Source organism: Asterias rubens, chromosome 7, assembly GCF_902459465.1.
Source record: "Asterias rubens chromosome 7, eAstRub1.3, whole genome shotgun sequence".
Classification (NCBI taxonomy): domain Eukaryota; kingdom Metazoa; phylum Echinodermata; class Asteroidea; order Forcipulatida; family Asteriidae; genus Asterias; species Asterias rubens.
Genome location: NC_047068.1, coordinates 14,480,511 through 14,496,775, shown reverse-complemented (window position 1 = coordinate 14,496,775; position 16,265 = coordinate 14,480,511). Strand labels below are relative to the sequence as shown.

General features: G+C 37.8%; 1 protein-coding gene across 1 annotated transcript; it reads left to right on the top strand.

Moving 5' to 3' along the window:
• The first annotated feature begins 203 nt into the window (after positions 1 to 203).
• LOC117292497 (dual specificity mitogen-activated protein kinase kinase 6-like) lies at positions 204 to 14,733 on the top strand. Its single transcript, XM_033774563.1, has 10 exons — positions 204 to 230; positions 879 to 954; positions 1,614 to 1,779; positions 4,285 to 4,404; positions 4,906 to 5,022; positions 11,317 to 11,496; positions 12,036 to 12,119; positions 12,797 to 12,936; positions 13,415 to 13,460; positions 14,043 to 14,733. The coding sequence occupies exons 1-10, from the start codon at positions 224 to 226 to the stop codon at positions 14,127 to 14,129; spliced, it is 1,023 nt and encodes a 340-aa protein (XP_033630454.1). The 5' UTR covers positions 204 to 223; the 3' UTR covers positions 14,130 to 14,733.
• The last annotated feature ends 1,532 nt before the right edge of the window (positions 14,734 to 16,265 follow it).

The following is a 16,265-nucleotide window of genomic DNA, read 5'->3' as shown; positions in this document are numbered from 1 at the left end:
GTGGCTTCAAGAACACTGTTTTCTGTTGTTGACATCTTTCCCTGTTTTAAAATTGGACACCGTGTTATACATGTTTTATATGTCAGTCCATTTTACATGTCAAATGTATTGTAGTTTAAAGTAAACAATTTTGCAACAATTATAATAGTTTACACTCTTCAGTCTTCATCATCGATTATATGTCTTTTGATATTGCAGGTCCTTCCTGGGTTCCAGCATCAAGATGGCAGGTAAGGATGTGGCACTCACTCAAAATATAGACCTAGTACATGCATAGGGTAGGGTATTTTCTAATTATGTACTTCAAGAAAGTCTTTCTCACAGTTAACATTGTGATATGAAATTAACACCGGGCCTGCAATGTAGCTTGAAATGGGACAATAGTTGGAATTGAACAGCGCCTTGCAATTAGGGTTTGATATGCTTTGTGTATTATAACAGGTTTTTATCACACTCTTATTGCTATGGATTCACCAATCAGAAAAGAGAATTCAAGTTGGCTTGAAGATAAACAAATTGTTACAACATCTTTGATACAAATATCTTATGTTGCAAACTGTTTGAGAATATATCAAGTACATTGTGTAGCAAGTGTACCCATTTAGTATGATTTACTTCAGTAGGATTTGAAACTTTGCATGGTGGAAATACGATATAGAAAGGTTTGCGGTAACACCATGTAATGACTATCTCTAATGAGTTGGGGTGGTTCGGAAAAGAACCGTTGGTTACAACTCTTGGGTTCTTTTCAGAACCACCCCAACTCATTAGAGATAGTCATTACATGGTGTTACCGCAAACATTTCTATATGATTTACTTCCTTTTGAGTTAAAGTCGCATTTCTAATGAGTGTTTTTGTTTTATGATGTGAATTCAGGGAGAAGATTGAAATTTAACCCTGGCTTAAAGTTATTGCCCATCAAAGTAGACACGACACAGACAGATCACGCTAAGTAAGTAATATCACAGTAATAATAATAATGTTAATAACATACTCGTACAGTGCATTTCACAACAACCCTTTCAATGCGCTTTACATTAGCGCCCTCGTCATTTGGCCAATAAAAATCCTTTAATCTTTCTCAGCGCCCCGGGGAGTATGCAACCTATTATGGGCAACCGTAGCCCTCCAGAGGCTTTTTAATACACAACATTATCAACCTCTACCCTCGCAGGTACCCATTTATACCCCTGGGTGAAGGGAAGCATTTATAGTAAAGTATCTTGCTCAAGGACACAAGTGACACAGCTGGGATTCGAACCCACACTCTGGTGACTTAACCACCAGAACTTGAATCCACATAACACCCTACAATAAGTCTGGTTTTACCTTTTTACTAATGTGTAAAAATCACTTGATACTCTGTGATTTCTGAGGTCGATGGAACAAAAACCACAGGTGTACTAATCCAAAGGGATTCGAGCCCACGACCCTGCATACTCTGCTCGTCTTCTTCCTGAAGACCTGAAGACGAGCAGTGTATACTGTTTGAAACATCGAGACCAAAACCAGCTCTTTTTCAGAGTCAATAGATTTAGGCCTATTACATGGTTGTATACTGATAAATAAATAAATAAAGCACATTTTTTCCTTCTTTTTGACAATGAACAGACCACCGGGCAACCTAGACAACAAAGCTACACTCAGTATCAGCGGGAAGGGGGAGGTTGAAGTATCAGCAGATGATCTCGTTGAACAGATCAAGCTGGGCGAGGGGGCATATGGAGTCGTTCACAAGGTCATGCACGCCCCGAGCGGCACACTAATGGCCGTCAAGGTTCGTTAACTCTTATGGACATTTCTAATTGTTAATAAACACAAATTTGTTATATTTCTGGTATATTTAATAACAATAAAAATAACAATAATAATAATCGGTTTTTATATAGCGCTTTATACACCATTTCTCAAAGCGCTTCCAACATTATTACCTTGATCACTGGGCCATTTCATTCCTTAAACCATCTCAGCTCCCTGGGGAGTATACAGCCTGTGCCGCCAAATATGTAGCGCACTAAGCTAAACCAACCACAAGAACCATCTCTGCCCTCACAGGTTCCCATTTACCCCTGAGGGGAGAGAAGCAATTATAGTAAAGTGTCTTGCTCAGGGACACAAGTGGCACGATCGGGATTCGAACCCACGCTCTGCTGAACAGAAGCACCAGAGCTTTTATCCGCTCTGCCACGACACCCCATAAACTACATGAGCTAGTTTAAAATAAAGGATAATATTTATTATCAACACATTAATATTGAGGCAGCCCAAAGGCCAACAACGATTCTTCCAAGTGCTCTCCATTCTTTGGTGATGGAGAAGCAGCAAATCAAAATTACATTTACGTTGATGTACATACGTATTCCTTTAAAGGCGGTGGACACTATTGGTAATTACTCAAAATAATTGTTAGCATAAAACCTTACTTGGGGAGCTGCTGAGTGCTGATAGTATAAAACATTGTGGGAAAAGGCTCCCTAGAAATAGTAACCTAGTTTTCGAGAAAGAAGTAACTTTCTAGGAATCTGATTTTGAGACCTCAGAATTAGATTTTGAGGTCCCAAAATCAAGCATCTCAAAGCACACAACTTAGTGTGACAAGGGTGTTTTTTCTTCCATTATTATCTTGAAACTTTGACGACCAATTGAGTTCAAATTTTCACAGGTTTATTATTTTGTGCATATGTTGAGATCCACCAATTGAGCAGACTGGTCTTTGACAATTACCAATAGTGTCCAGTGTCTTTAAGTATTCTTAAGAGACATTGAACTCTGTAACATAAAGATCTCATTGCCTGCAGTTATTATTAGCAAAAATGCTACATGAGTTGGAATTGGAGATGTCTTGGTTGAATATTTAAACACTGTTTGACAGTTCGGGTAAAAACGGATGTACTTTTTTGAAGGAGATTTAGTTTTTATATTATGAATACACGTGCAAATGAGAGTGATGTGTCTTTGAAATATGACCCGTTGTATGATTTAATGATGTGATATTTTAAAGATTTCAATATAAATCATGAGAATTTTGACATCCCCCAAATAAAGATATTGATAAAATAGGGAGACCGCAAACATTAAGGGTATATAAATATTTAGCTCATTTGGTAGAGTGCATGCACCTTAGTTTGGAGGTTCTGGGTTCGAATCCCCTATTTGCCAATTTAGTTTTCTTTGTGACTCCATGGAGATTTTGTTTTCTTCTCATTTTTTATTATTCTAAAAATGTTCTGGTCCAGTAAATATATTCAGCTACGTACTGTACAAACCCCAGCGCTCTTGTGGGCTCCCTAGGTACTTGGAGGCCTGCTATTAAAGACATTGGACAAACTGTCAAAGACCAGTCTTCTCACTTGGTGTATCTCAATATGCATAAAATAACAAACCTGTGAAAATTTGAGCTCAATTAGTTGCTGGAGTTGGGAGATAATAATGAAAGAAAAAACACCCTTGCTACACGGAAACGTGTGCTTTCTGAGACCTCAAATTCTAAGTTTAAAGTCACCTGGAAGTGGTATTTTTTCAAAATAAAGCTTTTGTCACTAATATATGTGTTTTGATAAGTGGAATGTGAATAAACAGTTAACTAAGGTTTAAAAAAATCAGTTCTTATGTTATTTACAAATTTAAGAGTAGACCCCGACCCGAGAGGGCGCTGTTCGTGACGTCAATCGAGGCAGACTTTGCCTGTAATGCGTAGAGTAAACACAATTGCAAAGTACATGTACGGACCAAGTCGTGAGTTTGTACGTTTCAAATAAAATAATTTTGTTTTTTTCCGGCAATGCCGACCAGGTGTATTGCTGCTGAATGCAGAAAAACACTTTTTGAAATGTACCAACTCATGACTTGGACGTACATGTACTTTGCACGTGTGTTTACTATACGCATTGCAGGCAAAGTCTGCCTCGATTGACGTCACAAAAGGGGTAGGCGGAGTCAGCCCCCCAAACAACTTTATATATTTTTTAAACTTATAAATCGTGACAAACAATTACTAAAAAAATTGTTTTATTGTTCGTAAGCATATACTCTTATGTTTGAAAGAAGAAAAAATCTATTTCCAGGTGACTTTAAGGTCTCGCAATCAACTTCGTTGAAAACTACGTTACTTCACAGGGAACCGTTACTCACAATGTTTTATACTATCAACCTCTCTCCATTTTGTAACCAAGTAAGTTTTTATGCTAAAAAATATTATTGAGTTATTACCAATAGTGTACACTTCCTTTAATGTAACTGTATTTGAATTTAAATTTAATTTAGTACTTTCTTGTCTCTCTAGAAAATACGAGCTCAGGTCAACAAACTTGAAGACACGCGCATCTTGATGGACATGGACGTTGCTATGAGAAGCTCTGATTGTCAGTGGACAGTAGAGTTCTATGGAGCCTTATTCCAAGAGGTGAGAGGGTTATTTCTGATGAAGTGTGAGGGGAGAGAGAGAGGGGGTGTTAAATGATAATAAGAATAACCAGTGAAATGACAAGCTTACTGGGCCCTAATATTTAAAGGTGTTTTTATAAGCAGGTTTTATTTTTGCTTAGCAAGTTTCTTGGCTAAGTAATAATTGAGCATGGTACCAGTCCGGGCAACTGTTTGGTGTACTTTCTGGCTGGTGCCCTGTATTTGTGCTAAGCAAGTTTTGTGCTAACCGGCTTTACCCTGTTATACAGTTGAAGGCTTCAGAAGTGAACACAAACTTCCACAATAATTTGACCTCTTTTTGTTATTGGACGTTAGTAGTTTTCTTCAGCATTCTTAATATTTTTATCTTGAAATGCTTTGTATTTGTTTTAACTTACTTATATTTTTAATCTCTTTAAAGCGCCTCGGGACCCTTTTGGGGTTAAGGGCGCTATATAAAAGCTGTTTCTTCTAATTATTCTTGTTTAATCCCATCCAGGGTGATGTGTTAATCTGCATGGAGGTTATGGACACGTGTCTGGAGAAGTTTTACAAGGAAGTCAAAGTCAGAAATACCTTTATACCGGAAAATATAGTCAGCCGAATAGCATTCTCGGTGAGTCAAAATTACTTCCTTATTATTCTCTTAGATTTGTTGAACAATAATAGTTTACAAATTCAAATCCTACTAAAATGAACATTACAGAATTGGTAAGAAAAAGAAATTGTGAAGATTACAGATTTACATAAAATTTACACAGTTTAATGACGATGATAGTAGAAAACATCCCTTGAAATATTTCTGTCTGTCATTATTTAATGAGAAAAAAATAATCTAATTTTGCGTTGGGAGTTTATCGCTCAGTGAGCATTTTTTTCTTCTTTTCTTTTTTGCAATGATGTCGTGCAAAAAGTGTAATCGGTTTTTCACCATTTTCTTGTGATCCAGATGGCCGATCGATCTCAAACTACAGGTTTTTCAGTTTATAAACGCATGTGGTGGATAACAAAAAGTGCTTACACTGCCAGCAAGTGTTAAGTTAGCAAAAAAACAATTCCTTTAAAGAGGAAGGGAAATTTCAAGTTGTGTGATTTCATAATGTACTCATTTTCCAATAGATTGAATCCTGATGTGAGAAGGGAAAAGGTTGCAAATATCTAACATACACGTAGTGTTAAAATTCTGTGAATTTCCATTATATATATAGAATGGTTTATTAAAAAATGTTGTAAGCAGCCACATGCTGAATTGCAACAATTTACAATAAAAAGGGTAAACAATACAAAATTTGATAAAAAAGTTATACAAATTACATTAAAATTTGACATAAGAAATTTCCTGATAAAAGAAAATAAGGGACAGTTTGGAAATAAAAAAATATTACTATATTCGATACCTTTCAGTGAAAATCTGTCAATATTTGAAACATTGGATAATATCTGAAAAAATGGGTCCGTACATGTTTGTATAGTGACGGTTTCTTCATCAAAGAAAAAGTTTTTAAATATTTCATAATAACTAACATTCTCTTTCTCATAATAAATTCTCTTTGTCTGGGGCCAATTTCATTGAGCTGCTTAAGCAACAAAATTGCTTAAGCACGAAAATAGCTCGCTTATTTTACACATGTTACTGGCCAAAATTTCATGCCATATACATTGCTAATGACTAGTATTTAGCTGTTGTTTACTTAACATAACAATTGAGTGGAGTCTTGGCCGGTAATCTGATTTTACTAAGCAATGAATTTTTTGCTTAAGCAACATTTTGTGCTTAAGCAGCTTTATGAAATTGGGCCCAGGTCTTTTTTTTCTCCATTTCCTACTGTGCCGTTTTCTTTACCAAATCTTTTTGTTGAACTATTTCCAAGTACGAACAAGTATTAAATACTTTTTATGTAAACAGTTTGTTACTCTGCGATTGAGGCAGTTTACAAAACTTAAAGTGGTTGGGTTTTTTCCCTCCATTTCCTGCTGTGCCATGTTCTTGATAACAAAAATTCTGGGATGGGCCAACCAACCGAAAAGTGAAGGCCGCAGAGTTCAAAACAACTATGTCACCCCAACAAATCCTGCATTGTCATGCCTGTTGTTTTAGTCAGTGCTGGCATAAACAGTTCACCAAAGAGTCATAATAAACATCTGGCCGGGTATTCCCTGTAAGATCCTACCCTGGATTTTCATTTCAAACCATGTAGGGCGGAGAGAGGCAGTGAAGTGAATACACATTACTCATATTGAAAAGGAAATTGATATATTACCTATTGTGTAAATGCCGCAATTCCCAAGGGCAGTCGTCAACTGCGTTTTTGGAAGTGACTTATCGGAACACCCTTCCCTCCTATCTTTCTTTTCTGTTTTGATGCTAGCCAGTTTTGTTATTTCTGCGTTTCCTGTTTGAAATCAGTTGGGAGAGGAAATCGTCACACAGGGGTCTGGTCACTAGACCAGAGCTGTGACTGGCATGATGAGTTATTTCCAATGGAAATGTGTTTTGGACATTTGGTTTTTTTCCTCTGAATCCGTTTATTTATGTTTAGTTATCACTTCCCAGTTGTGTAGCCACAGCAACGGCCATAGCTACAATAAACACATTCCATTTGATCACAGCTTTGGTTCAGTAGTGTTGCAGACTTCTTCTTTTTTTACGGGAAGGTATGCATTTGGTAATCACTCTTAAAGACACTGGACACTATTGGTAATTGTCAAAGACTAGCCTTCACAGTTGGTATGTCTCAATTGAGCTCAATTGGTCATCAAACTTGCGAGATAATAATGAAAGAAAAAACCACCCTTGTTACACGAAGTTGTGTGCGTTTAGACGGTTGATTTCGAGACCTCAAGTTCTAAACCTGAGGTCTCAAAATCAAATTCGTGGAAAATTACTTCTTTCTCGAAAACTATGGCACTTCAGAGGGAGCCATTTCTCACGATGTTTTACACCATCAACCTCTCCCCATTACTCGTCACCAAAGGAGGTTTTATGCCAATACTTATTTTGAGTAATTACCAATAGTGTCCGCTGCCTTTAAAGTTAATTGACCCATTTCACCTGACGTCATCATCAGAAAAATCTTGAATGCGCCATACTGCTGGGCAATTTCACTGTGCGTTTTCATATATAACTCTATGCATAGAGTATGCTGTGTGTTATGCAGTGAAGTGCGCGTTTTAGACAATGCGGCGTTAATACACGTAAACCTAACTGCCCACCAACATGGTGAGCGTGGCATCAGTCGCCGCGTGTGACGCGCGTGCAAGGGGGTCAATAGGCAATAAAAAACTGACTTGGTTAGCAGTACATGTACAGCAGGCCTTCTTCAAGACGTATATATAGGTAGAAGTCACTATGTACGATGATGTAGGCCTTTTCACTTGTGCAGCGGACTACATTTCTGTGGTTGTTGGTTTTGTATATTGAGCAATGACTCATTTGTGATGATGAGACCAGCCTAAAGCTAGGATGCCCTTTCTTATCAGGTATCAGTGTGTGTTCAAATAAATTTAATAAAAAGGTAATGGCACATGGAACCATTTCATTCAGCACTTTCGCATAGCAAAATATTTGGATGGAACAGACTGTGTGTACACACAGAATGCTTATATTGGGTAGCAAGTGTTTATTTTTGATACATTTTGTGTAGCGTTTTGCTCTGCTATGCATTGTCCATTAAAGCCATTGGACCCTTTCGGTAAACAGTGTTGTCCAAGGCCCACACTTTGTGTACCACAACTTCTTTATCAAATAACAAACCTGTGAAAATTTAGGCTCAATCGGTCATCGGAGTCGGGAGAAAACAACGGAAAAACCCACCCTTGTTTCCGCGCGCTTCGCCGTGTCATGACATGTGTTTAAAATAAATCCGTAATTCTCGTTAATGAGAATTTAGATTGTTTTGCTGTTTTCTCAAAAAGTAAAGCATTTCATGAACTAATATTTCAAGAGAAGTCTTTCACCATTGCCTTCTGTAAACCCTGTAAGTTATTTGTAAATCTGTGAACTTTTATTTTTTTTTCTGAACCGAAAGGGTCCAATGGCTTTAAAAGAAAAAAATGGAAAATGGACATGTCTAAACATTGATAAAAGCTCCAAAAACAGAACACAAAAAAAGTACAATAAACATACATGTATTATAACAGAGCATTTAAACTTCCTTGACCGCCACATATTTTGATAAATCCAATATTTTTGAGCTTGCATTAACTCTTTTACGTAGTGCCAGCTTTTTGGGGACGTTTTTGTAGTTTTGTATAAAAAAACAACAACAAAAGTCTTTCTCACGAAACAAAATGTATTCTGTTGATTTGTGTTGCTCTGCTAGTCAATAGTGTTTCCTGAGTGATAATGCCCTCTCGTGATAACATTATGGGTCAAATAATTGATGTACAATTGATGACACTTCTTGAGTACATCAAAAAGATTGTTCAGTGTACGATAATTTCTGAATTATTCTGAATACATTTAATTTAGATCATACACATGTACATGTACAGTACAACCATTGCATTGAAAGAGTTTAACAACAATTAAGTTTTAATTCACTGCTGTTAATTGTCAATGTCATCTGCATGGTGCACTTCATGTGATTTTAAATTTTCAAAGAACTTTAATTTCAAAGTCCGAAATTAAGTCAGCCCCCCAAGTCCCCTAGAAAGATTTTGTGCCATTGGAAGTATCCCTTTAAAACCCCGTCTTAATTCATTCATTAAAAATGACTCCCCCTAGAGTTTGTCTTCCCGTGGAAGTGCACATTGCAAATAAATGCATTCACTGCCCTTTGGGGCTATCCATGTCATTTTGAGAATCACTACAACAAGTCCATGCATGTGTCTATTAGTACGCCATCTGCGTGTGTCATAGTTGGTGTCTGTTGCACATGGGCCGATGACCAAGTGATTAATTCACTGACTCACTGCTCAGTACTAGGAATAAATTTCCATTTATGGTTCCTGGATTTGTGAATGAGAATCTGGTTTGAAATCAAAGAAGCAAAACAAAAACTAACGGCGAAAGTGGGTCACTCAGTGTACACCATAGAAATAGAACCCGGAGAACGCTGAGGGTCTCATTGTGCGTGCGGTTTCATTGTGAGACCATTTTTATGGACGCGTACAGTAATTTTTTGTACGCGTGTATGGCAAAATATTTTGCCATACAGTGGCGTCATCATTGACCAATGAACACACTAGAAACGTTTTTTTGTGCGCTGACATTTTGCCATTTTACCATACACGCGTGTCACGTGATGCTTATTTTGCCATACACGCGTCTCACGCAATAATCATTTTGCCATACACGCGTATCGCGCGGTATTGATACGCCGCGTCCACAGACGACATAGAGGGTGGCCGAGTTCAGCGTTCTCCGGGTTCTATTTCTATGGTCTACACATTCATGTTGGTCGCAGGAAAGCAATCAATTGTGTGCTTGGTTCTCACTCTAAAAATTAATGGCAATAACCCTTTTCTGTTTTTCTGCAATAACGCATTTTTAGAAATGTTTCACTTTAAATAATGTGGTTTTGTAAATAGATACCAGTTTTTATGCCCCAAAATTTGAATCTAAGAAGTGTTACTGTCAGTCACGCTCTTCTCAGATTGTGTTTTCCTGTTTGAGATTATTCTTCCTGTAGCGTTAGATTTTTGGCGCTATCTCAAAGACGTGACCCTTCTTTTGAAATGAAATTTTCACATGTTAGTGTTTATTGTATACCTATATTTTGTATAGTATTAAAACAATTGAATAGTTCTAAAAACTAAAGGTATAAGTTGCCTTTAAGGGCATTTTGGTAAAGTACAAAAGAGAGAGAGAGAAAGGCAAGCCCGAATTTTCGTCTTCCTTGTCATAAAGTTCAATTTGGATTAATAACAGAAATGTGGTTCATGCCAGCGGGAAAAAATTGATTTGTCAAAAAAATAGGTCATGGATCCAAAGTGGCAGTTTCCTCTTCAAAACCCTTCAGCGTTTTTGGGTGCTCATAAAATATATTCAAGGAGGCACAAATAAATCTGAATGGAAAGCAAAAACGAAAGAAATGGGATTTGAAACTTTGCATGGTGACGTATAACCAAAAGAGGTTTGCGGTCGCACCATGTGCAAATCTCTCTCTGATGATGATCAGAGCATACTGATTGAAGCGCTGAGTTGTCAACCATCAATAGGAGACTTTCCAACGCTAGGCGGCAGCAGACATACCGGGTAAATTTCCATTGTTTACGTAGTTCTGAACATGCGCATAATTCTGAGAAAAATGGATTTACCCGGTAAGTCTGCTGCCCTCTATCGTCCCAGAAAGTCTCCCATCCTTCTCAGAACCAGCACTATGTATTAGTGCTACCGCAAACCTCAACTAACAAAATGAAAGAACACTATTAATGTTTCGTCGAGAGATCAACCTTTCTTCCTGGCAATGAACCGACAGAGATACATGTGTTGGCTATGTGCAAAATAGTGTCATACATGCACATTTCTCCCAAGACTTTCGTTCAACTGACTGGGTAAATTTGTTCATTCTTTAAGATTTAGCCAGTCAGTCTTCCTTGTAGCTTATAACTGGATATCTAAAAATGAAAAATTGCCTCCCCTTAAGGTGATCCCCTGACTGGCGCTTCCCAGGTTGTATCGTAAACTTGGGTGTGATTCGGGTACATGTGTAGACTGTTCCATTTTAGCCCTCACGCGAAAGCGCTGCAGGATTTGAACAGAGGTAGGATTTTAAACGGGGTACCAATGTAGGTAAAATAGAAGACGGCTAACATCAGGGCTAGATGGCTCAGTTGATAGAGCCTGTCGACACGTTAATACAGAGGTTGTACAAATTCCTTTCAAGTCAAATTTTTGTTGTTGAACCTAAATTTTGAAATAGTTTTGCTAATATTTGCGTATCGTATCATCTTTGATTGTCTACAGATTGTCAGTGCCCTCCACTACCTCCAGACCAACTTAAAAGTCATGCATCGAGACGTTAAGCCCTCCAACGTTCTTGTCAACCGCAATGGAATGATAAAGATGTGCGATTTCGGCATCAGTGGTCGCCTCGTTGACTCGGTTGCCAAGACGATAGAAGCCGGAAGTAAACCATATATGGCGGTGAGTTTTGTTTGATATCTCGTCACATTCTCACAGTGGTGTTCTTCTGGAAAACTGAATGAATTTAATAAACTCATCTAAATAAAAAAAAATAAAATGGACATGTGGAAACAAACAAAAATATTGATTTTTTTTTTTCAGGGATGAGAAAGTTAAACTTTTATCTGAATTCAGGGGACGATTTCACAAAGAGTTATGATTGACCTTAACTGCAAATCAATCGTAGTTGCTTAGTAAAGTGTAATGTCACAATACAAATCACTAGGGTGCTACTGACAACTCACCTTACGATGAATCTTAGTCCATTGTGAAATCAAGCCCAGACTTTTTATAGCTTGTTTGTCTGGTAAATTTTTAAAAATATTTGTTGTTGAATAACTAAGTCACGCTTATTGATCTACTTATTGCTTCCCCAAAACTAATGGAGTCTACTAAAAGATGGTCATCATGTCAATGTACCTTCAAAAATCTGAACCCAGTTTAAGACTTTTTTGTCGGCAGTGACTCTTATAGAATGAATTTGTTTTTCTATTTTTCAGCCGGAGAGAATCGATCCTGATATTACTGGTAATGCTAAAGGATATGATGTCAAGTCAGATGTATGGAGTTTAGGAATAACAATGGTAAGACAGAAATAAATAATGCTTGTAAAGCGCCTTACATCCATGAATGGACCCAAAGGCGCTGTACAAATTAAAACAGCACCAAACAAGAGGCGGAAATCATCAAAGAGCAAACAAATATAATGGACCAGCTAATAATTTAAACCACACACTGAGCACTTAAATTCAGAATTGTGGTCAAGTCACTTGGGGGCCAAAGTCCATGTTGGAGTCTCGAGTCACCTCACTTGGGGGGGGGGGGGGGGGGGTTTCACAGTGCGAGTCACGGGTTACTAGCATCATCATCATCATCATCATCATCATCATCGAGGCTGTAATTTAGTTTGTTTTACCAGGGCCCAGTTTCAGAGAGTTGCTTAAGCAGAAAACTTTGCTTAGCAATTGTATGCCAGTCTCAAATTGTACATGTGACATGTTTCTTGGCTGGTAACCTTATTCTGGTAAGCATAATTTGCTGTGCTTAGCTACTTTTTGGAGCTGAGATGGGTTAAGGAATGAACTAAAAATAAAAAGCCCAGTGGTCAGGAGTAATTATGTTGGAAGCGCTTTGATACAGCTCTGAGGCTGTGATAAAGCGCCATATAAAAATTGTTTTTTTAAATATTATTTTATTATTGAAAACTAAGCATCAGAATTATGTATTGTAATTTTTAAAATATTTTTTGTTGTGTCTTCAGTTTGAGCTAGCAACAAATGAGTTTCCATATGAGAAGTGGGGGACGCCGTTTGCTCAACTGAGACAAGTGGTGAAGGAACCCTCACCGAAGCTACCTGGAGGGAGGTTCTCAGCACAACTAGAGGACTTTGTGGATCAGTGGTATGAAGGATCAACTCTCTTTTCATTTTATTTCATTTTAGTCGCCAGCAAACATTATTTGAATAAATTTCAAAACTCGCAATTCAAAGGACCTTCAAGAACACAAAAATACAACAGTTTTAAAGGCATTGGACACTATGAGTAGTTGTCAAAGACCAGTATTATTACTTGGTGTATCTAAACATATGCATAAAATAACAAACCTGTGAAAGTTTAGGCTCACTTCGTGGAAGTTGCATGAGAGTAATAGAAGAAAAGACACCCTTGGCGCTCAAGTCGTGTGCTTTCAGATGCCTTGAATTTGAGACTGCAGCTGAGGTCTCAAATTCAATTAAAATATTTCAGTGAGAAATTACTTCTTTCTCGAAAACTACGTTACTTCAGAGGGAGCCGTTTCACACAATGTTTTATACTATAAGATGTTTTAACTAGTTCTTATATAACCACTTTTTTGTTTCCCTCCTCTTTTTCTTAACAGCCTAAAAAAGAAATACACAGAAAGACCAACATATACAAGACTAATGGTAAGGAAAAAAATAAAAATAACTAGTTCTTATATATCGCTTTACAGTGCTGGTCAGTGGGTTGATAACATTCCTATAATCTTTCAGAGCTCCTATGAAGTATGTAGCCACGGGCTGCAGTGGCGCTTCAAAGGCTTTTTTTCAAACACAAAATATCAACCCCTACCCTTGCAGGGTACCCATTTAGAGAAAATCATCTTGCTCAGTTTTAATCACAAACTGTTTACTATTGATTAATAAGTCGAGTCGCAACTACCGTTTTTCAACTACTTGATTAGTCTTGCCGCCAAGACTACTTCAAAAATAGTTGCGACTACCTCATTGGTGAACCCATTGTGTCGCTCACGACTATTCACGACAACATAATTTAAGTCAGAGACACAATCCTTAAAACTTTTCAGGTTGAATTTTACTGTATTGCGCCTATTGCCACAATGCATCTTGAGAATTAAAAATTAGGGTCAACTATTTGAGGTGCTACTAGTCAAGTAGTAATCTTCACTAGACGCCCAGGCCTAGCTACACCTTTTCACCACTCTTTATTCCCGTGATCAATATTTCACTTTGTTCTTAAATCTGCAGAGACATCCGCTTATCAAGAATCACGAAACTGTCACCGACAAGGATGTAGCTGAGTACGTCACAAGTATCCTAGATTCACCAAAATAATGATAAGTTGTTTACTGTTTTTTCAATTGTTAACAACTCTAGTTGAAAATACTTGTTTTTCCCCAAAACTGTATATCCTTAAACAAATCAAAACCCAAGTTTCTCAAACCAGAGTTTGTAAAACGCTTAACTCTAGTTCGTATTTGAATATTTCACGGGGCATTAAGACAAAGACCAGAGCTGCAACTGTTTTTGTTGTGTTGAATTTGTACAAAGCCTGTAGATGTTCAAATTGAACACCATTTTCAAGCAAATGTTTAGTTGTACTAAACTTGTATGATTCGATGTGTACACAGGGCATTCATTGTACATAGCGTTGTAAGTAAGGAGGAAAATAATAAATGTGCAGCCTGATACTTAATGGAAGGAATGGAGCTTATTGCCTCCATGCCCCCTGGGGGATTGCCTCGGTGCCCTTTGAAATATTCCAGTAGAAATTAAGCTCCTCTTGTGGAGGATCCGTGCAATAAGAACAAAAATTCCCTTGCCCTCACAGAAACAAAGTACATGTATTAGGCCTACTGTGTCCGGGCATAGGTTGGGCACCAGAGGGGCAAAGGATGGGCAATAAGAGCAAGCAGACCGTGCCCTGTCTTTATCTGTAAGGGAGCACGTATATATTTAACCCCCCGAGAGCTAGGCCGAAACTGGCCGAATCGTCCGGTGCTGTAATGAGCATCATTATCAACAGGTGAATGCACACCGCTCGGTTTCCTACCCTGCATATTCATGATCTCCTTGCCCCTGCTACCCAGCTTTTGGTACACAAAGGAATAGATGGGCGACTGTTAATCCCTGATGACTTGGACAAAGCCCCTTTGTGCCCGGATTAGTAATCAGTCCTGGCCATAAACTTCTATTGTAAGTTTATTGCTGGTTTCTATGTTATGACTGCATTTGCAAAAATAAATAAGGAATGATTCCTTCAACTAAATTCTGCTGTTAAAAATATAAAACACTAGGTAGGCCTACTCTTTCGTAGGAACAAACCATAAAGGGTGGACTTAGGCCGTTCCAATCTACTTCCGTTCGAAACCGAAAGTAGCTCGCTATTGTAACATCAACTTATTGTCAATTTAAACCTGTATCGGTTTTCAAAAACAAATTGCCATAACCCTAGCGTTGGGATCACAAGTCTATACTACTTTATTATTCATCACAACATATTTTGGTTGTGTTTTTCCCAACAAGTTTTGAACATGTAGTTGACTTTCATTAAATAAAAGTAAGGTTCTAAAAGCGTGTCACAGACGTTGTGTCGGAAAACAACGCAGTTGCCCTTTGTTGAACATGTCATTACTTCTTGGAACCGAATGTAGCTTGGAACATTAAGTTTCAACTTATGGTGAATTTAACCTGTGACTGTTTTCAAAAGCAGAATTTCACACCCTAGCGTTGCCATCACAAGTGATGCTTAAGTTCAGTACCACAACATGTGATAAGTTTCTTCAGAATGTGTTTCGACAAGCGCGTCGTAAATTTAAACGTTGTGAGTTTTTTAGGGTGGACTCCAAAAAAATCGACATGGAAAAGATAGCGACAAAAAAAAGAAGAAGATGGAGAGCTGAACTAACTACATACAGGGGAATGACTTGGCGATTAAAAGAGAGAGTGAGATGGGGTATTGGTGAAGATGCTTTCCTCATGCAGTGGAGTGAATCAGGCAAGAAGCCGATGGCCTGACTATTCATGCTCAGACAAGTAAGCTCAATAGAACTAACAGCTGGTTGGGATATTAGTAAAAATCTTTTAGGTAGACAATTTCATATCTCATTTAAACTGTCTAGATCTGTTACCATAAAATGAACTTATCTTAAATCAGAGAAAACACAGTGTTATTTATGTTTTCTCTTAGATCTCTTGACACTGGCAGATAGGCTTTAGCGCGAGTGAACTGATCAAATGATCCAATTTTGCTGTCGCTTAAAATTGTTAAACAGTAAGCTACACCCATTGACGTCACCGTTACCATGGCAAAGGGTTATAAACGAACGACCAAATTGTGTTACACGCTTGAAGACATACCTTATCATCAACGGCGGGTTTTGATAGGGTGTATTGTTCCGGTTTTCTTGCCGTTTTTAATTTGAGAAAATAGAAATAGCTGTTGCAAACAACTTACCAACCAAATGGACC

Bases quoted from the DNA above. Each gene is read 5' to 3' on its own strand.
- LOC117292497 (XM_033774563.1), top strand. The intron at 5,023-11,316 runs GTGAGTCAAAAT...GATTGTCTACAG, and splicing joins TCAGCCGAATAGCATTCTCG to ATTGTCAGTGCCCTCCACTA. The intron at 12,937-13,414 runs GTATGAAGGATC...TTTTCTTAACAG, and splicing joins GAGGACTTTGTGGATCAGTG to CCTAAAAAAGAAATACACAG.